The 24,330-nt window shown below is 44.0% G+C and overlaps 2 protein-coding genes across 2 annotated transcripts in view; one reads left to right on the top strand and one right to left on the bottom strand.

The window, feature by feature from the left end:
* ddx1 (DEAD (Asp-Glu-Ala-Asp) box helicase 1) overlaps positions 1–2,203 on the bottom strand; it is a 71,160-nt gene extending 68,957 nt beyond the window's left edge. Inside the window, exons 1-2 of the mRNA XM_068022760.1 lie at positions 1,949–2,203; positions 270–321 (exon numbers count right to left, since the gene is read on the bottom strand). Coding sequence (XP_067878861.1) covers positions 270–321; positions 1,949–1,964 — 68 coding nt within the window. The 5' untranslated portion in view covers positions 1,965–2,203. The remainder of the gene's footprint in view (positions 1–269; positions 322–1,948) is intronic.
* nbas (NBAS subunit of NRZ tethering complex) overlaps positions 2,134–24,330 on the top strand; it is a 308,007-nt gene continuing 285,810 nt past the window's right edge. Inside the window, exons 1-8 of the mRNA XM_068028531.1 lie at positions 2,134–2,332; positions 7,500–7,548; positions 12,843–12,879; positions 13,247–13,324; positions 14,313–14,360; positions 17,101–17,144; positions 19,494–19,627; positions 23,828–23,961. Of these exons, the coding sequence (XP_067884632.1) occupies positions 2,240–2,332; positions 7,500–7,548; positions 12,843–12,879; positions 13,247–13,324; positions 14,313–14,360; positions 17,101–17,144; positions 19,494–19,627; positions 23,828–23,961 (617 nt within the window). The 5' untranslated portion in view covers positions 2,134–2,239. The remainder of the gene's footprint in view (positions 2,333–7,499; positions 7,549–12,842; positions 12,880–13,246; positions 13,325–14,312; positions 14,361–17,100; positions 17,145–19,493; positions 19,628–23,827; positions 23,962–24,330) is intronic.

The raw sequence follows: 24,330 nt of genomic DNA, 5'->3' as shown, positions 1-24,330 counted from the left end.
ACATACCATCCTGGAGTCACATTTGTGGCCACAGAAACATCTATCTGTACCCCTTACGATAATAACTTCGATAAGTATTTTCTGAATTGAGCAATGCATCATTTCAATTATTGTGCTGTTTTCTCAATAATCCATTTTCGAAACAAGATCTAATGGCTTTCAATTAAGGTTAAATTATTTTCTAAACCCAAGCAAATTTATTCAAAACTTAGCTCCTAATATTTGCAATTTAATGCTCAAGTTTGAAAGTATTTTGAAATTATACTTACAGCCAATCCATTTGCTCTACAGCCTGGGCAATTTCCAGCATAACACCCATCTCTAAAAAAAACAACAGAAGACATTACATTAGAAAATATTAAGGGGAATAAACTAAAGACTAACAGTGGTTAATTTCATATTAGCTCTGATTCTGAATTTTTCCACTCTTGAAAGAATTGCAACAGCTGAGCAAATTAAAGCAAGTGTTCACTAAACATCTGCCACATTGAATTTGAATTCAATATTATACAACCATTTCTAACTGGCCGTGGAACAATGCTCCAAGTCTGAAGTGCTGCAGCGATCGGTCAGCATTTTAAAAAAAGACAGATTAGTGCATTACAAGAATTTCACATAGGTACCTTTATGTATATGTGGGATGCAGGCTCACTGAAACACTAGGACAAAGTTAAGCACGAGAGGATGCCTCCACCTACTTCAGCTCTTTACCAAGTAATTTCAAGTACCACCCACAGAAAGGGAAAATCTAATTGCCAAGTCACACATTCTTGGCTATGCCCTGATAGAGCTAAACTACAAGCAACGATCCAGAACCACAACAAAAACTTGCATTTATATAGCACCGTTAATGTAGTAGAACATCCCAAGCACTTCTCAGGAGTGTTCATGTGTGATAAACCTGAAACGTTAACTCTGTTTCTCTCCCCACAGATGCTGCCAGACCAGCAGTGTATTTCCAACACAAAGTTTTATTTCAAGATTTCAGCATCTACAGTATTTTACTTTTAACTAAGGGAATTTTAAAGTTGAAACACTACTGATTCAAGAGCCAGTGTAGACCAGCAAGCACAGGGGTAATCAGTGAACAAGATTTGGTGCAAATGTGGATAATAGGGACCACAGCTTTGGATGAGCTGAAGTCTACAGAGAATACAAGGTGGAAGGTCAGCTAGGAATGTATTGGAATCGTCAATCGGAAGGTAACAAAGGAATGGTGGAGGGTTCAGCACAAGGTAAACTGACTGGTGGTGGGGTGGGGGTTTGCAGGCAACAGACAATGTTATGGAGGGAGAAGCAGTTGGTTGTGCCATGGGGGCAGATGTAGCGACAAATGCTGAACTGAGGTCAAACAGGGTATGCCAGCAGTATTAACATTCAAAAACAAAAAAAATGCATGGCCTTCTTGTACAAGCCACCTAGAAAAGGTTAAGAAAATGAAGTAAACTTTACTGCAACTCGGGACAAGTCTGCACAAGGAATGCATTTTTTTTTTTAAAAAAGGGAAAGTCTGAATATTTTCCACATCAGATCAGTATAAAATGAAAGGCATGATCCGTCACAGGGCGATGTTGATCAGAGTAAACCACTTGGCACATTACACGGGGTTGGAGACGCCGGGCGGGGGCGGCGGCAGAATTATTCTTCCTCGTCTCCAAATAACAGTGTGAACCAATGCCCCTGTTGATGGGGTGCTGGTGAACCGCACGGCTTCAGCACTTAAGCACTCGGGCAGCCACAAAACCTCGGCTGCTGCCACCTGGGGCTGAGATTCCAGGATGGATTCGAACCACATCAGATCGTACAACAAAAGACAGGGAGAGCGGAAAAGAGAGGAACAAATACTCCCCCCCCGTCCATCCCTGCAACAAAAATGTTAAAAGAGCGGTCGATGGCGCCGGCTAATGACCGGCGAGAGCCGATAGTTGAAGCCAAATCAGTGCCTCACCTGAAAACGCCGCCATCTTGCACCGCTAACAGAACCCGCGCGAGGCCGAGGCTCAAGCCCACCCACCGACCAGTGAGGCTTCACAGCTGCTTCCCTATATAGATAGGGCCTTCAAAATTTAATGATCAGTTAAACCGACAGAAAGTTATTAAATTAAAGGCCAAATGCCCAGCAGTCACTCACTGCAGTTTTAATTTGTAAACAAAGATATTTTTTTTGTCGGATCCGGAACCGTTTAGTGACGGACCGGCTCAATAGTTTCCGGGTGTCACACAATGAAGGCTCCCCCGGATGTTTCCGCTGGTGACGATGGCGGCAGAGGAGGACAACATTCTGTACGATCTGCTGGTTCACAACGAATGGCTGCAGGAGAGCGAGGCACCGGTGAGGGGGGAGAGCCCGGGGGAAGGGTGCTGAGGGCAGACTTGAACAGATTTGGTGGAGGACTCGTTTAGCTATTTGGCTGGAGCACATAAAGCACTCTCAGGTTCTGCTGTCCTTTGCTAAAATCGCTGGCTATTCCAAAATCATCCTGAAAAGCAAAGTTGATCCTGGCTTCTTTACTGTGAACTGTCTTTAACCTTCTCCCCTCCACCCTCACATCCAACAATAAGTGCGAGGAGCTCATGGACTTCTTTGTTCAAGATCATCTGATCAACTGTCTCTGCTACTTCCCTTGATTCCTTCAGCCCAGGGTCTGCAACCTGCGGCTCCAGAGCCGTATGTGGTTCTTTAACATCTCATTTGCGACTCCCAACCTTTTCTAATTAATTTGCATTAGCATGAGAAAAGCCTAAAAAAATTAAGTCACGAAAAGTAAGAGCTGTGTTTTTATAGTGTGGGTAAAAAGCTAATCATTATGCTGTACGGTTTCAAATGATTATTTTAATGAACAGATCATTGCGCTCTAAATAAACCTGTTTGAGTGGTATAGCTACACTAAGGTTATAGAGAATGCCCTTGGTTCAAGGAACAGGCTTTATGGTTATACCAGTACTGTTCCGAATACAGCTCAAATGATATTTTTTTCTGAATGTGCTATTAGCTTTATTTAGCACAAAAATCAATAGCTGAATTTTAAAAAAAATTGTATGCATTTTAAATTATAGTTTGTTTTAGAACCATAGAAAAAGTACAGCGCAGAATGAGGCTATTCAGCCCGTCGTGTCTCTGCCGGCCTAATAACTAGTTGTCCAAACTAATCCCACCTTCCAGCACCTGGTCCATAGCCCTGCAGGTACATGTCCAGGTACCTTTTAAAAGAATTGAGGGTCTTTGCCTCCACCACCATTCCTGGCAGTGAATTCCAGACACCCACCACCCTATGGGTGAAAAAGTCTACCCTCAAGTCCCCTCTAATCCTTCTACCAATCACCTTAAGTCTGTTTCCCCGCCAGGGGAAACAGGTCCTTCCTGTTCACCTATCCAGGCCCCTCAATTTTGTACACCTCAATCAAGTCACCCTTCAGCCTCCTCAGTTCCAGGAAAAACAACCATAGCCTATCCAATCTTTCTTCATAGCTGCAACCTTGAATCCCTGGCAACATTCTTGTTAATCTCCTCTGTACTCCAGAGCAATTATGTCCTTTCTGTAATGTGGTGACCAGAACTGTACGCAGTACTCCAGCTGTGGCCTAATCAGCGTTTTATGCAGTTCCAACATCACATCCCTGCTTTTGTACTCCATATCTTGGCCAATAAAGGAAAGCAATCCATATGCCTTCTTCACCACTCTAGCCACCTGTCCTGCCACCTTCAGGGACCTATAGACATGCATTCCAAGGTCTCTCACTTCTACCCCTCTCAATATCCTTCTGTTTATTGTGTATTCCTTCGTTTTATTTGCTTTCCCCAAATGCATTACCTCACACTTCTTTGGATTGAATTCCATTTGCCACTTTTCCACCCACTCAAACAAACCATTGATACCATTCTGGAGTCCACGGTTTTCCTCCTCACTATTAACTACACGGCCAATTTTTGTGTCATCAGAAAATTTCCCAATCATGCTTCCCACATTTAAGTCCAAATCATTAATATATACCACAAACAGCAAGGGACCCAACAGTGAGCCCTGTGGAACGCCACTGAAAACAGCTTTTCATTCACAAAAACATCCGTCGACTACTGCCCTTTGTCCCCCCCCACCCCAGCCCCCCATGCTGTAGCCCTGAATTTGCACCTTCTCTACTTTCTCTATCTCCCCTCATGCTCTCTTTGAGCTCATCTTATCCAGGAGACCCACCTCGTGCTCCTTTAACCTTATTCCCACGAAACTGCTGACCATCCAACTTCCCCTCCTGGTCCCCACCTTAGCCGACATTGTCAACAGTTCCCTCTCTCTTCAGGTGCTGTCCTTTTTTCAGATTTCAGCATCCAGAGAATTTTACTTTTATTTATGGGAATTTTAAAATTGAGGCATTACTGGATCACTTAACTATCAATGCCTCTTTGGAATTATCCCGACTCTTTGTCTTCTAGTGCCTGACTAATCTAACCAGGTCCATGATTTGTCTTCAATTTCATGATCTTTAATTTTACCTAACAGTCTCTTGTGTGGAACATTATTTGATGCCTTCTGGTTGTCCATATAACATCCATAAATATTACCATGTCTACTACCACCTCAAAATATTCAAGTAGGTTTGTTACATGTGACCTACCCGTTGCAAATGTACGTTGGCTTTCTTCATTCAGCTCAAATTTCTCGAAATGTTCATTTAGGGATGTGGTAGCATAGTGCTTATGTTGCTAGACTAGTAACCTAGAGGCTGGGATGAATGATCCGGAGACATGAGTTCACACCTTGCCATAGCAGTTGGGGAACTCTAAGCTGAAGTGTCTCACTGTCGAGATAGTTACTGTGGATGCAACAATCTGGACAGCCCTGTACAATTTTAATAAAACTTCTTTATTTCTGTACTCCAATCCCTTTGCAATAAAGGCCAACATGTCATTTGCCTTCCTATTAGCCTGCAAATCTTTCAGTTGTGATACTTCCCTTTTTGACATATGTAGGGCTGAAGTTTGAAGACTGTTCAACTAAAAAACAAAATGTTTGGAATATATTTGAAAAAGACTAGTTCCAACTGGAATAGTTAAACATCTCTTTTTTTTTAGCCAGGCAAATGTCAAGAGTACTTTAATACAAAGGAGCAAGTTTATCTAACTGATAAACCTCAATTAATAAGTAAAACATTGCAAAGATCCAGTAAAATATAGTGTCATAGTATACATTCTGTGACGCCCAGTCACGGGAAGCTTGCAATGTGACAATAGATACTTATATTCTCAGCTCATGTACAAGAGCTTGAAGTAAAAAAAGAAAATGCAAACCTGTTTAATGTTTCTGGTTGCGACTTTGTCAGACTAAAAGAGTGAACTGGATAGGGAAAAATCAACTCTAAACATGAACGGCTTTTAATGGTAAAGCTGTTTATAGGCAAACAAAGGGAAGTTTACGTCAGACACCTAGAGCTTAATACTGCAGAAAACCTAGAAGAGTACAGAAAGTGTAGGGGTGGAATTAAAAGGGAAATTATGAAAACAAAGAGAAGGCATAAAAAATACTGGCAAGTAAAATAAAGAAAATCTAAAGATGTTTTATGAGTACATGAAGAGCAAGAGGATAACTGAGGAAAAAGTATTAGGTTACCTTTTTAGTCCCTATGTGTGGAGGCAGAGGATGTGGGTAAGATTCTTTGTGGCAATCTTCACAAAAGAGAGGGCCAATGATGATGTAGTTGAGGAAAAGTGTGAAATATTGGATGGGATAAACATTTTAAGAGAGGATGTATTAAAGGGTTTGACGTCTTTGAAAGTGGATAAATCACCATGCCTGGATGAAATACATCCCAGGTTGTTAAAAGAAGCAAGGGAGGAAATTGCGGAGGCTCTGGCCATTATATTTCATTCCTCCCTGGCTACAGGAGTGGTGCCAGTGGATTGGTGGACTGCCGACATTGTACCATTGTTTAAAAAGGGAGGAAGGGATAATCCGAGTAATTACAGGCCAGTTAGCTTAACTTCGGTTGTGGGTAAATTAGTGGATTCAATTCTGAGGGACAGTATAAACCTTCATTTCGAAAGGCATAGATTAATCAAGGAAAGTCAGCACGGATTAGTTAAGGGAAGGTCATGTCTGACTGAATTGATTGAATTTTTTGAGGAGGTGATAAGTAGGGTGGATGAGGGTGGTGTGGTGGATGTAGCCTATCTGGATTTTAGCAAGGCTTTTGACAAGGTCCCACATGGTAGGCTAGTCAGAAAAGTAAAAGCCCTTGGGATCCAAGGGAAAGTGGCAAATTGAATCCAAATCCAACATAGTGGCAGGGAGCAAAGGGAATTTACTAGTTGACTGGTGTTTGGTGCAACTGGCAGGCTGTTACCAATGCTCGGTTCCTTCCTTTTTGTAGTTTATATTAATGAATTAGACTCAAATGTAGTGGGCATGATAACAAAGTTTGCAGATGATACAAAATATGGCCATGTGGTTGACAGAAGGAAAGCTTTAGACTGCAGGGAGATATAGATGGTCTGGTCAGTTTGGCAGCAAAGTGGAAAATGGAATTCAATCTGGAAAAGTGTGAGGTAATGCATTTTGGGAGGCACAACAAGGCAAGGGAATACACAATAAATGGGAGAATACTGAATAGTGTGGTGGAACAGAGGCACCTTGAAGTGAATGTTCACAGATCCTTAAAAGTAGTTTAAAACGTGTTTAAGAAGGCGTATGGCATGCTTTCCTTTTTCCAAGGCATAAAATACAAGAGCAGGAAGATTATGCTAGAACTGTATATAACACTAGTTAGACCACAGCTTGCGTACTGGTCACCACACTATCAAAAAATGTGATTGCACTGGAGAGGGTGCAGAGGAGATTTACGAGGATGTTGCCAGGACTGGAAAATTTTAGCTGAGGAAACATTGAATAGGCTGGGGTTGTGTTTCTTGGAACCAAGGAGGCTGATGGGGGTGACTCAATTAAGGTGTATAAAATTATGAGGGGCCTAGCTAGAGTAAATAGGGATGACCTACTTACCTTCGCAGAGGGATCAAAAACTAGCGGGCATAGATTTAAAGTAATTGGTAGAAGGATTAGAGGGGAAATGAGGAAGCAGTTGGTTTCACCCAGAGGACCTGGAATTCCCTGCCTGAAAGGGTGGTAGAGGCAGAAATTCTCATCAAGTAGACAAGTACTTTTTAAATGTGAAGAGCCGTGACCTGCAAGGCTACAGACCGAGTGCAGGAAGAAGGGATTATGCTGGGTAGCTCTTGGTGACCGGCATGGATCTGATCGACCGAATAGCCTTCTGTTTTGTAAATTTTCTATGATTTGTAATGTCTTAGTATATTGTCAGACTAGCATCTTTTGCAATCCAACCCTAAAAACTACAATGGGTGAATTATGCGACAGGCTATTGATGCTACGATATGCTATCATTTAAAATGGTAGGATTTTTAATTTTGGTAAGTTTTTAAACAGTGCTGTTGCATGTATCTGATGGTTACTATAATCTGCACTTTTGTGCCTTGTTTTATCTTGTTGCAGCCTAGAGGCAAACGAGAACGTGGATCCATTATTGTGAAGACAGTTTCTGGTAAGTGATTTTTAAACCTGTAACTCATGGTGAATTCCCAAGCATCAAAACCCCCTCTCGGCCTTCTTGGTGGGGTCCAAAAGAATGCAGAGCACGACGTTTGGCACCGGTATGGCTGCAGGAATTGTCGGAAACTTTCCAAGGGTGACACATGACCGCCTACGGGGTTCCGCTCCGGATTTTCTGTTAGGGTTTACTCCCTTAGCCTTGGACTCTCCCGAGACGCCCACAAGGCAGTGGGGTTGTTAGGGAACCTACTCAGGGATAGGTGGATGCCGGTGGGAGGAGGGGGTGCAAGGGGGAGGGGTGGAGGGAAGGGGGTGCGAGTGGGAGCTGGGAAGGGGGCTGCAGGGAGTAGGGGAGGAGGGGAAGGGGATGCGAGGGGAAGATGGTGCAAGGGGGGAGCTGGGAAGGGGGTGCGAGGGGGGGGGAAGTGGGGGAAGGGGTGCGGGGGGTGTGAGCTGGGAAGGGGAGCTGGGAAGGGGAAATGGGGGGGTGGGGAAGGGGGTGCAGTTAATAAAACATTTCATCAGTTCCCACCATCGACGCCAAGAAAGCTCATCTGCGTCCTCCGGGAGGTGGGCGACAGCCTCGGGCGCCAGTACCAGCAGGAACTCACCGACATTGCGCTGCAGATGCGCTACGAGCTGCACACCTCCCGCGGGCGCTTTGAAGTTGTAACCGAGGAGCTGTTCAGCGATGGAGTCAACTGGGACCGGGTTGTGGCTTTTATCGTGTTCGGGGGCACCTTTTTCTCAATATTTCCCCTCTGTACTAGTCTTATTTCCCTAGGGAGTGGTCGGTGTCGCAGTCCGCACTGTGGAAGCTGCATGTGATTTGAACGCTGTTTAAAGAGGCTCGCCTTGTGACGATGAGGTCCAGCTGGTGCCAATGATGTGATCTTGGGTGCCTCCAAGAAACCTGGTGACAGGGTTTAGTGTGAAAGAACGAGTTGGTGATGCAGAGGTTATGATAGGTACACAACTCAAGCAGTCTCTGTCCATTCTCATTCATCCTACCAATGCCATAGCGCCCAAGGCAGGAGGGCCATGAGTCATGGTCGGCCCCAACCCTGGCATTAAAGTCCCCCAGCAGGAACAGATGTTCGGTATTGGGGGTGCTACTAATGATATTATGGAGTTCCTCGTAGAACTGGTCTTTAGCTTCAGGTGGGGAGCAGAGTGTTGGAGCATAGATGCTGAGTAGGTGTACTGGACCAGAGGCGGTGAGCAGTCGGATGGACAGTATGCGTTCCGAGCCATTTGAAGGTGGTTCTATCATGCTGAGCAAAGGGTTTCTGATGGCGAATCCCGCTCCTTGCTGTCTTGGTTCTTCAGGATCCCTACCCTGCCAGAAGAAGGTGTAGTCTTGCTCTGTTAGAGATCCGCTCGCAGGGAGGTGTGTCTCCTGAAGTGCTGCAATGTCCACGTTAAGTCTACTGAGCTCGTTGTTAATGATGGCGGTCTTCCAAGAATCGTTGATTTGTGTAAGGTCTTCCGACAGGCCAGGACACATTGTTCTGACGTTCCAGCTTGCAAAACGAAGGGCTGGTACCCTCGTTCCTTTTTTTATTGTGCTGTTTGGTGCGGTGTTGCAGTCCACTTTTCGGGCAATGACCCTGAGCTCCAAGCACCCATTGAAGGAGGTGGACTGTGCCGGGACAGAACCTTATTGACCGGGGGCTGCCCGGTTTGAGGCGGGCAGTAGCTGTCTAGTGAGATGTGATGACCTCTCCCACTGACAAAGGCGCCCAATCTCTACGCCAATTGAACTGGACGTATAACCCGTAACTGCTGCCTTCCGTGTTGTTTTAGTCGCTGTGAGGCGATTATGGAGTGACCTCTCCATGGCGCATGCCTGGGCAGATGTATGGAGGTTGTGGGTTGTGACACTGACCACTCCCTGGTGTGCAGCAAGGTTAGACTCAAACCAAAGAAGCTGCATCACTCCAAGCAGAAGGGCCACCTGCGCATCAACATGAGCAGAATTTCTTATCCACAGCTGTGACATAAATTTCTAAATTCACTTGAAAAAGCCCTTCAAAACTCTCCCACAGGGGATGCAGAGACCAAGTGGGCCCACATTAGAGACGCCATCTATGAGTCAGCCATGACCACCTATGGCAAACGTGTGAAGCAGAATGCAGACTGGTTTCAATCTCATTTTGAAGAGCTGGGACCTGTCATAGCCGCTAAGCGCATTGCACTGTTGAACTACAAGAAAGCCCCCAGCGAGTTAACATCCGTAGCACTTAAAGCAGCCAGAAGCGCTGCACAAAGAACAGCCAGGCGCTGCGCTAATGACGACTGGCAACACCATATTCAGCTGGCCTCAGACATTGGAAACATCAGAGGAATGTATGATGGCATTAAGAGAGCTTTTGGGCCAACCATCAAGTAGATCGCCCCCGTCAAATCTAAATCAGGGGACACAATCACTGACCAACACAAGCAAATGGACTGCTGGTTAGAGCACTACCGAGAACTGTACTCCAGGGAAAATGTTGTCACTGAAACCGCCTTCAATGCAGCCCAGTCTCTGCCAGTCATGGATGAGCTGGACGAACAGCCAACAAAATCGGAACTCAGTGATGCCATTGATTCTCGAGCCAGCGGAAAAGCCCCTGGGAAGGACAGCATTACCCCTGAAATCATCAAGCCTGCTATACGCTGAGCACTCTACGAACTGCTTTGCCTGTGCTGGGACGAGGGAGCAGTACCACAGGACATGCGCGATGCCAATATCATAAGAACAAAGGTGACCGCGGTGACTGCAACAACTACCATGGAATCTCCCTGCTCAGCATAGTGGGGAAAGTCTTCGCTCAAGTCGCTTTGAACAGGCTCCAGAAGCTGGCCGAGCGTGTCTACCCTGAGGCACAGTGTGGCTTTCGAGCAGAGAGATCGACCATTGACATGCTGTTCTCCCTTCGTCAGCTACAGGAGAAATGCCGCGAACAACAGATCCCCCTCTACGTTGCTTTCATTGATCTCACCAAAGCCTTTGACGTCGTCAGCAGACATGGTCTCTTCAGACTACTAGAAAAGATCGGATGTCCACCAAAGCTACTAAGTATCATAACCTCATTCCATGACAATATGAAAGGCACAATTCAGCATAGCGGCGCCTCCTCAGACTCCTTTCCTATCCTGAGTGGCGTGAAACAGGGCTATGTTCTCGCACCCACACTGTTTGGGATGATCTTCTCACTGCTGCTCTCACATGCGTGCAAGGCTTGAGAAGAAAGAATTTTCCTCCACACAAGATCAGGTGGCAGGTTGTTCAACCTTGCCCGTCTTAGAGCGAAGACCAAACTACGGAAAGTCTTCATCAGGGAACTCCTCTTTGCTGACGATGCTGCAGTAACATCTCACACTGAAGAGTGTCTGCAGATTCTCATCGACAGGTTTGCGGTTGCCTGCAACGAATTCGGCCTAACCATCAGCCTCAAGAAAAGGAACATCATGGGACAGGACGTCAGAAATGCTCCATCCATCAATATCGGCGACCACGCTCTGGAAGTGGTTCAAGAGTTCACCTACCTAGGCTCAACTATCACCAGTAACCTGTCTCTCGATGCAGAAATCAACAAGTGCATGGGAAAGGCTTCCACTGCTATATCCAGACTGGCCAAGAGAGTGTGGGAAAATGGCGCACTGACACAGAACACAAAAGTCCGAGCGTATCAAGCCTGTGTACTCTGTACCTTGCGCTACGGCAGCGAAGCCTGGACAATGTATGTCAGCCAAGAGCGATGTCTCAATTCATTCCATCTTCGCTGCCTCCGCAGAATCCTTGGCATCAGGTGGCAGGACCGTATCTCCAACACAGAAGTCCTCGAGGCGGGCCAACATCCCCAGCTTATACACACTACTGAGTCAGCGGTGCTTGAGATGGCTTGGCCATGTGAGCCGCATGGAAGTTGGCAGGATCCCCAAAGACACATTGTACAGCGAACTCGCCACTGGTATCAGACCCACCGGCAGTCCATGTCTCCGCTTTAAAGACGTCTGCAAACGCGACATGAAATCCTGTGACATTGATCACAAGTCGTAGGAGTCAGTTGCCAGTGATCGCCAGAGCTGGCTGGCTGCCATAAAGACGGGGCTAAAGTGTGGCGAGTTGAAGAGACTTAGCAGTTGGCAGGAAAAAAGACAGAAGCGCAAGGGGAGAGCCAACTGTGTAACAGCCCCGACAACCAATTTTATCTGCAGCACCTGTGGAAGAGTCTGTCACTCTAGAATTGGCCTTTATAGCCACTCCAGGCGCTGCTCCACAAACCATTGACCATCTCCAGGCGCTTACCCATTGTCTCTCGAGACAAGGAGGCCGAAGAAGAAGAAGAACTCATGGTGAACAAATTGGAGTAAATTTCCAACTTCATTTTTTGATAAAGGGAGTTTTTAAAGTAGAAATAAATATAGATGAGATATGGTTATGTTCGCATATCTGTTTTGGTAAAGTAAGGAATGTAACAACATTGAACGGATTTTCTCCTTGGAGAGTTTTTTTCCAATCTGTGTGTTTGTGATTGAAGTTGGTTTGTGGTGCAAACTTAATTTTTATTTATAGAGCTGATTTTTGTCCACCACTACTGGGCATATTTTTGGCTTTTTCAGCAAATTAATTCACAAGATATTTTTGGAATTTTTTTCATTTTAGTCCAACATTTAAATTTTATGCTTTATGGTATCTTAATCTGAAACAAAATTTGTGTTATTCTACTTTGGAACTATATTTTAAATTGAAAGAATGGGGACGAGAGCGGGTGGACAGCATTGGTGGGGGAGGGAGGGCATGGCATTGGAACGGTGGCATTGGAAGGATGGAATGGCTTGGGATGGGATGGCATAGGAGGGCTGGCATGGGAGGAGTAAGGGAGGGAATGACATCAGAGGATTGGAATGGGAAGGATGGGGATGGCATGGGAAGTTGGAATGGAATGGAGCTGGCATTGGAGGGAGAGGATGGCATGGGAGGTGTGGGAGGGAATGGCATTGAAAGGGTGGCATGTGAAGGATGGAATGACATGGGATGGGGATGGCATGAAGGATGGTATAGGAAGAGTAGGAATAGCATGGGAGGAGTGGGATGGAGGGACAGATGAGATAATGGAATTGGTTAAGTATACTAATTTGACCGCAAATGTTTTGGGGGTCTCTGCTCGTTCAAAAATAATACTTCCTTTTAATACGTTACATTTTAAATATTAATTATGCATCTAAAAATACTAACAATGGTGTGAATAAATAGTCATTATTATTGAATCTCTGAACAATTTTCTTTGTATTCAGGTCCCCTTAAATTTGTGGTTCAGTATGTCGGATATAGGTAATTATAACTGACATTTTCCTTGCACTTTTTGGCTGGGGTGTTGGGAGGAGTGTGCTGCAGAGTTTGAAGCTATCTCACCAGTTTATTATTGATCACTGTTGCAGATTAAAGGTGTTTTTAAGTCATTTACTTCATCAAATGATAAAAGTTTCTTGACAATTTAACTTGTCAGAATATGTCTACTTTTTTATGATTATTGGGACTTGTTTATTACTGCACTTTTGAAACCTTTAAGCAACAATACCTATTGTCAGTTCTTAGTGCACCTGCATTAATGTAAAGTTTAATCAGTACTACAATGTTTTCTTAGTTGGTTTAAGACTTTTTTAATAGTCACACTGTTTTTGAATTCTCTCCCATGCAGCCATTCCAGCTGTTTGCTCTCTCCTAGTTTTGTCCAATTGGTTAATAAACAGATCAACTGGCAACTTCTTGTCGCCAGGTAATTATTTCAGTTGATTTGTACACTTTTTTAATATTGTAATTTCCTTCTATAAATAGAGCTAATATACAGTATTGTTTTCAATTGTAGTAATCTGAGAAGCCTTCAGTTCTAATGATTTGAATGTTGCATATTTTGGCACCTTTCAGAATAAACCCTTTATCTTTCAATAAGTTCTGCAAAAGATACAGTACTAGTCTGTGTTACATATTAAATCACTTATGTTGTCAAAAGGCTCCTTAGAGTGAAATGGACAAAACTTTGTGGCGAGTTTAGCTCGTATTCACTGTGTAATTACAGCAGCTTCACACCATTCAGTACATTTCAATCCGAAGCTAGACTGCACAATACCATTTCCGTGCGGTTAATGGAGCGGTGCATTTCTGACACCAACTTCTTCAGTTTTGCATTTAACTGAGCATCTGCCCTCACCTAAAGTTGCTGTAGCATTTGCACATAAATAATGGCTAGTGCCATTAGCCTCATTAGACAGCTAATTATGGTCCAATTTTTTTTTTGTTGAACTTAAGTTGATGTGGCTTTTTCTTAAAAAGTGAACTGACATTTACCCAATTATAATATGCCAAGTTTAAGCTGGTAATAAAAATAAAAACCCACTGCCATTTTTTAAAAACACTTTTTAGTGCACTTTACATTGCTTTGCAGTTAGTAGTGCCATTGGGTTGTCATGTTCACCACGTATCATTCAGGCAAGTGGTTAGTAAGTGCTGGCCTGAAAACTTCTCTCTGATGCTGAGCCTTTTGTTTGTATGATTGCGATCAATGCTTCTACAGTTTTAAAGTCTTGCATTTTCATGGAATAAAAGTTTCTATACGATTACAACTTATTTTTATTAAGCAGATTTGTGAACACACTTACTGTCTTTTGAGAACTGGTAAAAAATTTTAGATCTGGATGTCATGTTTATAGTTCAGTGTTTTTAATGCATAAAAACTTTGCACTAAGTTATCTCCTTTTTTCTGACAGTAATGGGAAGTTGCTGGCAGTGGTTCAGGACCAGTGTATTGAGATCAGGTATTGTATGTCTTCACAAAGGAGGACACAAATATCATACCAGAAATGTTGGGGAACACAGGGCTTAGTGAGAAAGAGGAACTGAAGGAAATCAGTACTAGTAGAGAAATGGTGTTGGGGAAATTGATGGGATTGAAGGCTGATAAATCCCCAGGGCCTGATGGTATGCATCCCAGAGTACTTAAGGAAGTGGCCCTAGAAATAGTGGATGCATTGGCGGTCATCTTCCAAGATTCTATAGACTCTAGAACAGTTCCTACAGATTGGAGGGTAGCTAATGTAACCCCACTATTTAAAAAGGGAGGTAGAGAGAAAGCAGGGAATTATAGACCAGTCAGACTGACGTCGGTAGTGGGGAAAATTCTAGAGTCCATTATCAAAGATTTTATAGCAGAGCATTTGGAGAACAGTGGTAGAATCGGACAGTCAGCATGGATTTACGAAAGGGAAATCATGCTTGACAGATCTATTAGAATTCTTCGAGGATGTAACTAGAAGAGTTGATGAGGGGGCACCAGTGGATGTGGTTTATTTGGACTTTCAGAAGGCGTTCGACAAAGTCCCACATAAGAGATTAGCATGTAAAATTAAGGCGCATTGGATTGGGGGTAGTGTATTGCGATGGATAGAAAATTGGTTGGCAGACAGGAAACAAAGAGTAGGGATAAATGGGTCTTTTTCCGAATGGCAGGCAGTGACTAGTGGGGTTCCGCAGGGATCGGTGCTAGGACCCCAGCTATTCACAATGTATATTAATGATTTAGATGAGGGAACTAAATGTAATATCTCCAAATTTGCAGATGACACAAAACTGGGTGGGAGGGTGAGTTGTGAGGAGGATGCAGAGAGGCTTCAGGGTGATTTGGACAAGTTGAGTGAGTGGGCTAATGCATGGCAGCTGCACTATAATGTGGATAAATGTGAGGTTATCCACTTTGGTAGCAAAAACAGGAAGGCATATTATTATCTGAGTGGCTATAAACTGAGAGAGGGGAATATGCAGCGAGACCTGGGTATTCTCGTACACCAGTCGCTGAAGGTAAGCATGCAGGTGCAACAGGCAGTAAAAAAGGCAAATGGTATGTTGGCCTTCATAGCGAGAGGATTCGAGTACAGGAGCAGGGATGTCTTGCTGCAATTATACAGGGCCTTGGTGAGGCCAACCTGGAATATTGTGTGCAGTTTTGTCTCCTTATCTGAGGAAGGATGTTCTTGCTATAGAGGGAGTGCAGCAAAGATTTACCAGACTGATTCCTGGGATGGCGGGACTGACATATGAGGAGAGATTGAGTCGATCAGGATTATATTTGCTGAAGTTCAGAAGAGTGATGAGGGGGATCTCATAGAAACCTATAAAATTCTAACAGGACTTGACAGGGTAGATGCAGGAAGGATGTTCCCAATGGTGGGGGAGCCCAGAACCAGGGGCCATAGTCAAAGGATACAGGGTAAACCTTTCAGGACTTAGATGAGGAGAAATTTCTTCACCCAGAGAGTAGTGACCCTGTGGAGTTCGCTACCACAGAAAGTAGTTGAGGCCAAAACATTGTATGTTTTCAAGAAGGAGTTAGATTTAGCTCTTGGGTCTAAAGGGCTCAAAGGGTATGGGGAGAAAGCGGGAACAGGTTACCGAGTTGGATGATCAGCCCTGGTCATAATGAATGACGGAGCAGGCTCGAAGGGCCGAATGGCCTCCTCCTGTCCCTATTTTTTATGTTTCTATGTAAGATATCTATAAAATATTCTAGTTCATTTATCCTTTTTTTTTTTTGCATTTTTAATGGGTGATTGGTAGCTACAAGGTGAAGTCATGTCTTTTTCCACCATATGTCACCTTTTAGATGGATTTTACGGTACAGAAAAATGCCATTTGGCTTAGCTGGTCTGCCAGTGTTTATGCTCCACATGAGCCTCCTCCCAGCCTCCTTCATTTAGCCCTGTCTGCTTATCCTTCATGTTTGGATTCTTGCTACAACAGGCCGTTGTACTTCGCTGACTTCACTGGGGGCCTTTCACCAGTTTTCTGTTGGGTTACTAGATAGGCCACTATAGGTGCTCAGCTCCAATAATTTGTCTTCCTCTCCAAAAATACGTTTAAATGACGAACACTGCAGATCAAAATACAGCTTCTGTTGGCTGTGCTGCAAACTTCTCCATAATCAGAATATGTTAGCCAGCTTTGTATATGGGAGAGGGGAGGCAACTGGTGGGTGGGTGAAGGGGGGTAGGGGGTGGGCGAAAAGGCAATTTTTTTTGTAAACCTTCAGCTTCAGTTTTTATTTTTGTTCTGAACTTGCTCACTCATTGTGCATGGAACCATATCTTTCTCTGGCACATAGTACAAGTGGCTATTCTCCACCTGTGAACACAGCAAGCTAATCATGTGTGGGACATTGAAGGCAAACTGTACGTTACCCTTGCCCCAATACCCACTTGCATACACTTTCATCAGAAGTTACAGGGGAGTGAGAACCTTGGTTGTGTTTATTTTTCCTTTTTTTTGCCTAGGGATATTGAGGCTGACAGGTCTTACTGTGGCCCCCAACTGAGATCAGCTAACTCAGTTTGAAGGATTAATCCTAGTCTCTGTAGCTCAGTTACACACTGTTTGAGTCAAATAAGGTTAATTTTAACTATCCATTGATATGATTGTGCTTAAGAAATTCTTTTGGGTCTCCTAAAATAATTGAATAAATGTTTGCATTGCAAAAGTTCTTAATTTTGGCACATTATTTTACAGATCTGCAAGAGATGAATTTGGTTCTGTCATTGGAAAATGTATAGGTACTGTATCATACAATTAAAATTCTTCATTACTATACTTAAAGGGTCACACCGATTAAAGAAATGCTGCATTTGCTGACGATGCAACCACTAGGTGGCGCAGTATTGCACATGCGCAACTGTCGGCTCTTCAACTGGAACATCAGTGTCTGTGACGTTCAGGCAGCTACCAGGATGAAAGATGGTGCTGCTCAATTTATCACAGGAAATGCTTATGGCTAGATCGTTCGAGCAAACTAATCTTACATTAAGTTTGATGGAAGCCCAGTAATATACTATGTAGTTATAGGATACTAACTGTAATCCTCAGATCATTGTAATATTCCAGTAATCCATTAAATACAAAAGGAATTTTATGATTGAATTTCTATTGGAAAATAGTGAATTGTCACCCTGATCGAAAATCGGGCAGGGTATAAAATGTGCTGCCAATTCATTATTGTGATTTGCTTATATGACTGACCAGGACTGATTTCACCCAAACGCAGCTGCTAGCTCCCGCCCCACTGCCCACTCTCCCACCTCGGCAACTCGTTTTCTCCCCCTCCTCCCTACTGGCCACTTCTCTTTTTCCCCCACCCCCCGACGACAGCCGCTCGCTCCAGATATTGCTGCTCCCCCCCCCCCACTCCCCTGGCCGATTGTTCACTGCTATCGCCACTCCATTCTCCGGTTGCTCGCTCACTCCCCGCACCCCCCACCCCACTGCAGCCACTAGTTCCAGGCCGCACCGCTTCCCTCCTCGGCCACTCCCTCCTACGTTTGATCAGTCTCCATGCGCCGCCTGAAGAAACAAGGTTGGCCGCAAGGGGCGACGTAGGAGCGAGTGGCCGAGAGGAGGAAAGCGGCGCAGGCTGGAGTGGGGGGGGGGGGTGGGGGTCGGTGTGGGGAGCCAGCGAGCGACCGGAGAATGGGGTGGCGATAGCAGGGAACAGTCAGCCAGGGGAATGGGGGGAGCAGCGAGATCTGGAGCGAGTGGCTGGACGGGGGGGCTGGAAAGCAGGGGGTGAGCGGCCGGAGAGCGGGGTGGCGCGAAGCGAGTAACAATCGGCCAGGGGAGTGAGCAGCTGAGAGGAGGAAGCATCGAGGCCTGGAGCGAGTTGCCAAGGGCGGGAGAGCAGTCAGTGGGGCGGGAGCGAGTGACTGGGATCGAGCTCCCGCCTCAAGGTCTCCCCTGCAGCTGAGTGGGGGGGCTGGATACCTAATGAAGCTTTATTGTGTGTGCACGAAGATGGACCAGGCACGGATATGTGATGACGTCATCACACGCACGCGCCACTTAGTCCTGGCAAGATGTAGCTGCGCATCTAGGCGCATTCTGATGACATCAGCGGGCCACTGTGTTGTCAGGAATCACTTCGTTAAAGGAATGCTGGAAGATGGGATTTAATTGTTGCCTTTTCCCAGGTTCAGTGGTAATCAATGTCCATATTTGATGCTTTAAGTGCGACAGTAAAACAAACAACCCAATGTGTGGTTAACCCCCCGCCACCCCCCCACGCCAGCTTGATCCTCAAGTAAATGAACTGCTACTGAAAAATCTGTGTCAAGACATCAAGTTCCCCACATTACTCGTCTTCTACCCAAATAACTTCCTTGCTTATATTCTGGCTGGAGTTTTTCACAGCCACTTTCAGCAGAGGTGCTTAACAGCACACCTTTGAAAACCTTCACGTATCTTTTAGTTATAATTCAGTAAACTTTCAGGCGTTTCCAAATTGGGATCTTTGGGATTCATGCAAATGTTTACGGCTTAATGATGCTATGCTATTAAAAGTGACTTTTGATACATTGTTGAAAGAAAAAAAAAATGATGTGGGTGGTGGGTGAATGAGCACAGGAATGGGACTTAATGGATAACTTTCTGAAATTTGGTGCATGCACCATGGGCTGAATGGCCTGTTTCAATGCTGTGAAATTCTATGATTGGTGGTCAAAATTGTCTTCCCGGCTGAGCTATGTCACAACCACAGATTGTGGTTTATACATTGTTCTTTGTTACTCATTGCCTATAGAATATATCCTTTGAATTCTGTTATAGCTTATGTACATGTCTAGTGGCAGGGAGAAACCAACTTTTGGAAGCTGTTCCCTAATATGTATTGCATATTTTTAATGCAGTAGATTGAGGGATAACCAGGATAGTAGAGTCACAGTCATTGTCATTCATTATGGAACTGCTTGAAGGAACTAGCACTGTATCATTTTTGCAGCAGTTTTTCAGGCAGTGGATTGAAAACCAATTTCCTTTTCATACAAACAGCTTTGATATATTTTATTAATGGTGATACTTTATTAGATATCAAAAGAAGAGAAATTTTAACGATTGCTTTTCATTTCTGTCACTAGTTCCAAAAGATCCCCACCCCCAGTGGCGTCGTGTGACATGGAGTCATGATTGCACACTGTTGGCTTATGCTGAAAGCACAGGCACGGTGCGAGTGTTTGACTTGATGGGCAGTGAACTTTTCATCATCCTACCGGTAACACTAAAATTTATCTTGTGTTTTGCTAGATGTGAATGCGCAAAGGACTATCCTATGAAAGTAAGATATTTATGTTTTGCCTGTTATGTACATTCTGGAAAGTATATACCCATTAGACATACATTAAAAACATGGGTTTCTAGGGAAATCGTTGGGACAAAAGGAGCAGTTTAAAATATTTTCACAAAAATTGAACGTGCACAGTTTTAATTTTAATGTGGTTATCATCAATTATTAGCACATTACATCAATAAAGATTTAGTTATATGGTCAAATTGCTTTACAGAAATGTACAGAATGGTTAAAGAAAAAAAACCCTGTATTTTCTGGCCAAATTGAATGCTCTGCCATGCAGCATTTCCAATCTTGTCTTTGTGACTATCTTTGCTAGTAATTTAAAGCATAAAACTCATTGAATGTGATGTGGCATTGACATTAAAGGAATCTTAATGCCAGTACCAGGAGTACCACAGGCTTATAATTTAAAAAAAGAAATCAGCACTTGCAGGTCTTTGAAATGTTTTGGTACTGTGCTGCATAGGGATAAAACTCAGCTATTTAGCTGAAAAGCAAACCGGTTAGGCATAGGGAGAGGAAAAAAAAACTAAAGGACAAATCTAAGCTGTTTGAGTACTGCTGCAACACTAGCATCTACCTGACAATGTGGAAAATTACCTGGGTATGTCCTGTTCACAAAAAGCAGGGCTATTCCAATCCGCCCGATTACCACCCATCAGTCTACTCTCAGTCATCAGCAAAGTGATGGAAGGCGTCATCGACATTGCTACCAAGTGACACTCAGCAATAACCTGCTCTCCGATGCTCAGTTTGGGTTCTGTCAGAGCCACTCTGCTCTAGACCTCATTATAGCCTTGGTCCAAATATGGACGAAAGAGCTGAATTCCAGAGGTGAAAGTTACTGCCCTTGACGTCGAGACAGCATTTGGTCGAGTGTGGCATCATGGAGCCTGAGCAAAATTGAAGTCAATGGGAATTGGGGAAAACTCTCCATTGGTTGGAGTCATATGTAGCACAAAGTCCTTTGACAGCATCTTCCAAACCTACAACCTCCACCACCTAGAAGGACAAGGACAGCAGATGCATGGGAACACCACCACCTTCAAGTTCCCCTGCAAGCCACACACCATCCTGACTAAGAACTATACTGCCATTCTTCTGCTGATGGTTGGTCAAAAATCTGGAACTCTCTTCCTAAGCAGCACTGTAAATATACCTGCACCACGTGGACTGCAGCGATTCAAGAAGGCGGCTCATCACCATCTTCTCAAGGGCATTTAAGGATGAGCAACAAATGCTGGCCTTGCCAGCGAAGCTCACATTCCATGAAAGAATAATGGCAAAAAAACAAAGGAAGATGGTTGTAGATGTTGGAAGCCAAACATCTCTGCCTCAGGACATTGCTGATGGAGTTCTCCAGGTTTGTGTCCTAGGCTCAAACATCTTCAGCTTGTCATATACGGAAGGAGCCGTGATGAAACAGACAATGAAATGGAGGAATTATGAAGTTTAAAAAATCAACTGTTAAAACTAAATCACAAGAACTTGGACACGTGAACCACAGTCAAAATGGAGTAATGACCATGTGACCCCGCCTGTACTGGAAATCCACAAACCTGTCTGCAAAAATGAGGCTCGTTAGCCTCATCTGAAATAGCTTGGGGATAGCCCCTTTGAAATTGAAAGGAGCTATTGCATATTAATGACTGATCAACATGAATAAACTAACAAAGGATGCTGGAGACAGTCTAACTCATAGTCAAACCAAGATGAATAATGTGAGAAGCTGCAACATCATAACCGAATGATTCCCATTCAAACATCACGATGTTTGATATCACCCTAACCCATTTCTTGGTCACAACAGGAGAGAGGGCCATGCGTCTCCTAACAGAAACTCCAATGTGATCGATTTTGATCTTGAAAAGGTAGTTCTCTGGGGAGATCAAACCAACGTCACAGCTTGTGAGAAGGGTCCAACAAGCAAGAGAAGAAAGTTAGTGATCAAGAATAGCCATCACCGAAGAGATATTGCAAAGTGACTTTGGGACTAACCATCTGTGAAGGTAACAGACTACACACCACCAGCTTTGGGCTGTATTACAGCCATTAGAGCTGTACAATACCTCCGCAAGTTCAAGACTGAATAATCAGGCCTGCAACTTAAATATAAGTATCCCCATGACTGGGATAAAGGAGTAGCTTTCTTGCTTTTCAGTACTAAAGATTCACCAAATGAATCTCCAGGTTTCAGCTCATTTGAATTAGTTTTTGGACATGAAGTGAGAGGCCCCCTAAAACTAATTGAAAAAAAATTCCTGGATCAAAGGGAGGAACCTTCACTACTAAATTACTGTCCATCTTTAGTGAGAGACTTTTTAAAGCCTGTGCTGTAGCAAACGAGCACCTAAAAATAGCTCAACAAAACATGAAAAGGTAAGCAGACAAAAAGGCTGCAGCCCGTGAATTCAAACCAGGGGACCGGGTTCTGGTATTGTTACCAGTACAAGGTGAACCCCTAAAAGCCAGATTCAGTGGCCCAAGTGGTAAAAGGGAAAAGGTGAATTGCATGAATTATTTGATTAATACCCCAGACTGGAGAAAAAAAGCAAAGACTGTGTCACATCAGTATGCTAAAACAATACCACAGCCAAGAACCAAACAGTAAGAACAGCAGAGTAAGGCAGTCCCAGTGAACATAGGAACATAGGAAATAGGAGCAGGAGCAGGCCATTCAGCCCCTCGAGCCTGCTACGCCATTCAGTTAGATCAGGGCTGATCATCCACCTCAAGGCCATTTTCCTGCACCATTCCCATATCCCTTGATATCTTTTTAATATCTAGAAATCCATCGATATCTGTCTTGAATATACTCAATGACTGAGCCTCCGCAGCCAGATTGCAGTCAGTTGGGAGGTGAATAGTGGAAACCAACCACGCTCTTTACCACCTGTCTGTAATAAGTACTTCATCAATGATCTTCCCTCCGTTCATAAGGTCATCACTGATGATTGCACAGTGTTCAGTACCGCTTGCATGTCCTCAGATACTGAAGCAGTCTGTGCCCGCATGCAGAAAACACTGAACAACATTCAGGCTTGGGCTGATAAGTGGCAAGTAACATTCGTGCCATACAAGCGCCAGGCAATGATCATCTCCAACAAGAGAGAATGTAACCATCTCCCCTTGACATTCAACAGCGTTATCACTGCTGAATTCCCCTACTGTCAATGTCCTGTGGGAAACTTAACTGGGCCAGCCATATGAGAGCCGGTTAGATGCTGGGAATCCTGCAGCGAGTTACTCCTCTCCTGACTTCCCATAGCCTGTCCACCATCAACAAGGCACAGGTCAGGAGTGTGATGGAATACTCTCCACCTACCTGGATAAGTGCAGCTCCAACGACACTCGAAAAGCTGGACAACATTCAGGGCAAAGTAGTCCTGTTGAGTGGCACATCTTCACCACCATCACAATGGCAGCAGAGTGTACCATGTACAAGATGCACTGCAACAACTCGTAAAGGCTCCTTTGACGGGACCTTCCAAACCTGCAGCCCCCACCACCTGGAACAGCAAGGGCAGCAGACGCTTGGGAAAACCATCACCTGCAAGTTCCCCTCTAAGTCACACACTATCCTGACTTTGAACTATATTGCCGATTGTTCATTGTCGCTGGGTCAAAATCCTGGAACACTCTTCCTATCAGCACAGTGGGTGTACCTACACCACATAGACTGCAGTGGTTCGAAAAGGCAGCTCATCATCACCTCAAGGGCAATTAATGATGGACATTAAATGCTGGCCTTGCCCATGATCCCATGAACAAATTAATAAAAAGTCACCCATACTGCTCCGATGCATCGTGTATCTTTGGGCTTGAGTGACAATCAGCAAATGGCAGTCTCACGATCAGACCAATCGTAATATCTGATCGGAGAGAGAATCATAATTTAAGCGGGTGGGGTAGGGGAAGAGATGGTTGAAAAATATAGTACTGGTCATTTCATGGTTTTTGCCTTTTATGAATTTTATAATATTTGCAGATGGACAGTGGAAGTCCAGTATTTGTAAAATGTGATAGGTCTTCAGTATGCTGTTATTGTAAATGCTAAAGGATTCTAAGTTTTTGAGTAATGAATGGAAGAAATATATCTTATAAATTACCTTTTTCTTTAAGACTGCCAGCTCTGCAGGTGACCTTAGTTATGCTGTGGGAGGATTGATCTTCCTGGAGTCCAGTGACAGTGCTCAGTGTTCAACAGAGCTTCTGGTTGTGAACTATCGGGGGCAGCTGAAAAGTTACTTGATCAGGTAAGATGTAGACTTTTGAGATTAATCTACAGCATTTTGCTGTATGGCATTCCAGCTGTGCAGGTATATGGCTACCTCTTCCCATCTTGTTAAGCCATTACCAGCCCAACTCACTTTAATAATGTTTGTCAGAAATAATTTCCCTTTCAGGAAAATAAACACTACCTGAACTGGTGGCAGGTGCAGATCTTGATCATTTCTATTGTTGAAATTACATTCACCATTTATAGCGATTGGTGTACAAAACCAATACCACGCTGAAGAATTTATTGTGGGCTATTGGTAAATTAAATGGAGTAGTTTGGATTTTAATAAAGCAATGACTTTTAGCTAATTAGCAATACCCTTTGGGAATGTGCAAATCGTGAA

The sequence above is a fragment of the Heterodontus francisci genome, chromosome 3 (assembly GCF_036365525.1).
Source record: "Heterodontus francisci isolate sHetFra1 chromosome 3, sHetFra1.hap1, whole genome shotgun sequence".
In the NCBI taxonomy this organism is placed as follows: domain Eukaryota; kingdom Metazoa; phylum Chordata; class Chondrichthyes; order Heterodontiformes; family Heterodontidae; genus Heterodontus; species Heterodontus francisci.
This window is presented reverse-complemented; position numbering and strand designations above follow the sequence as displayed.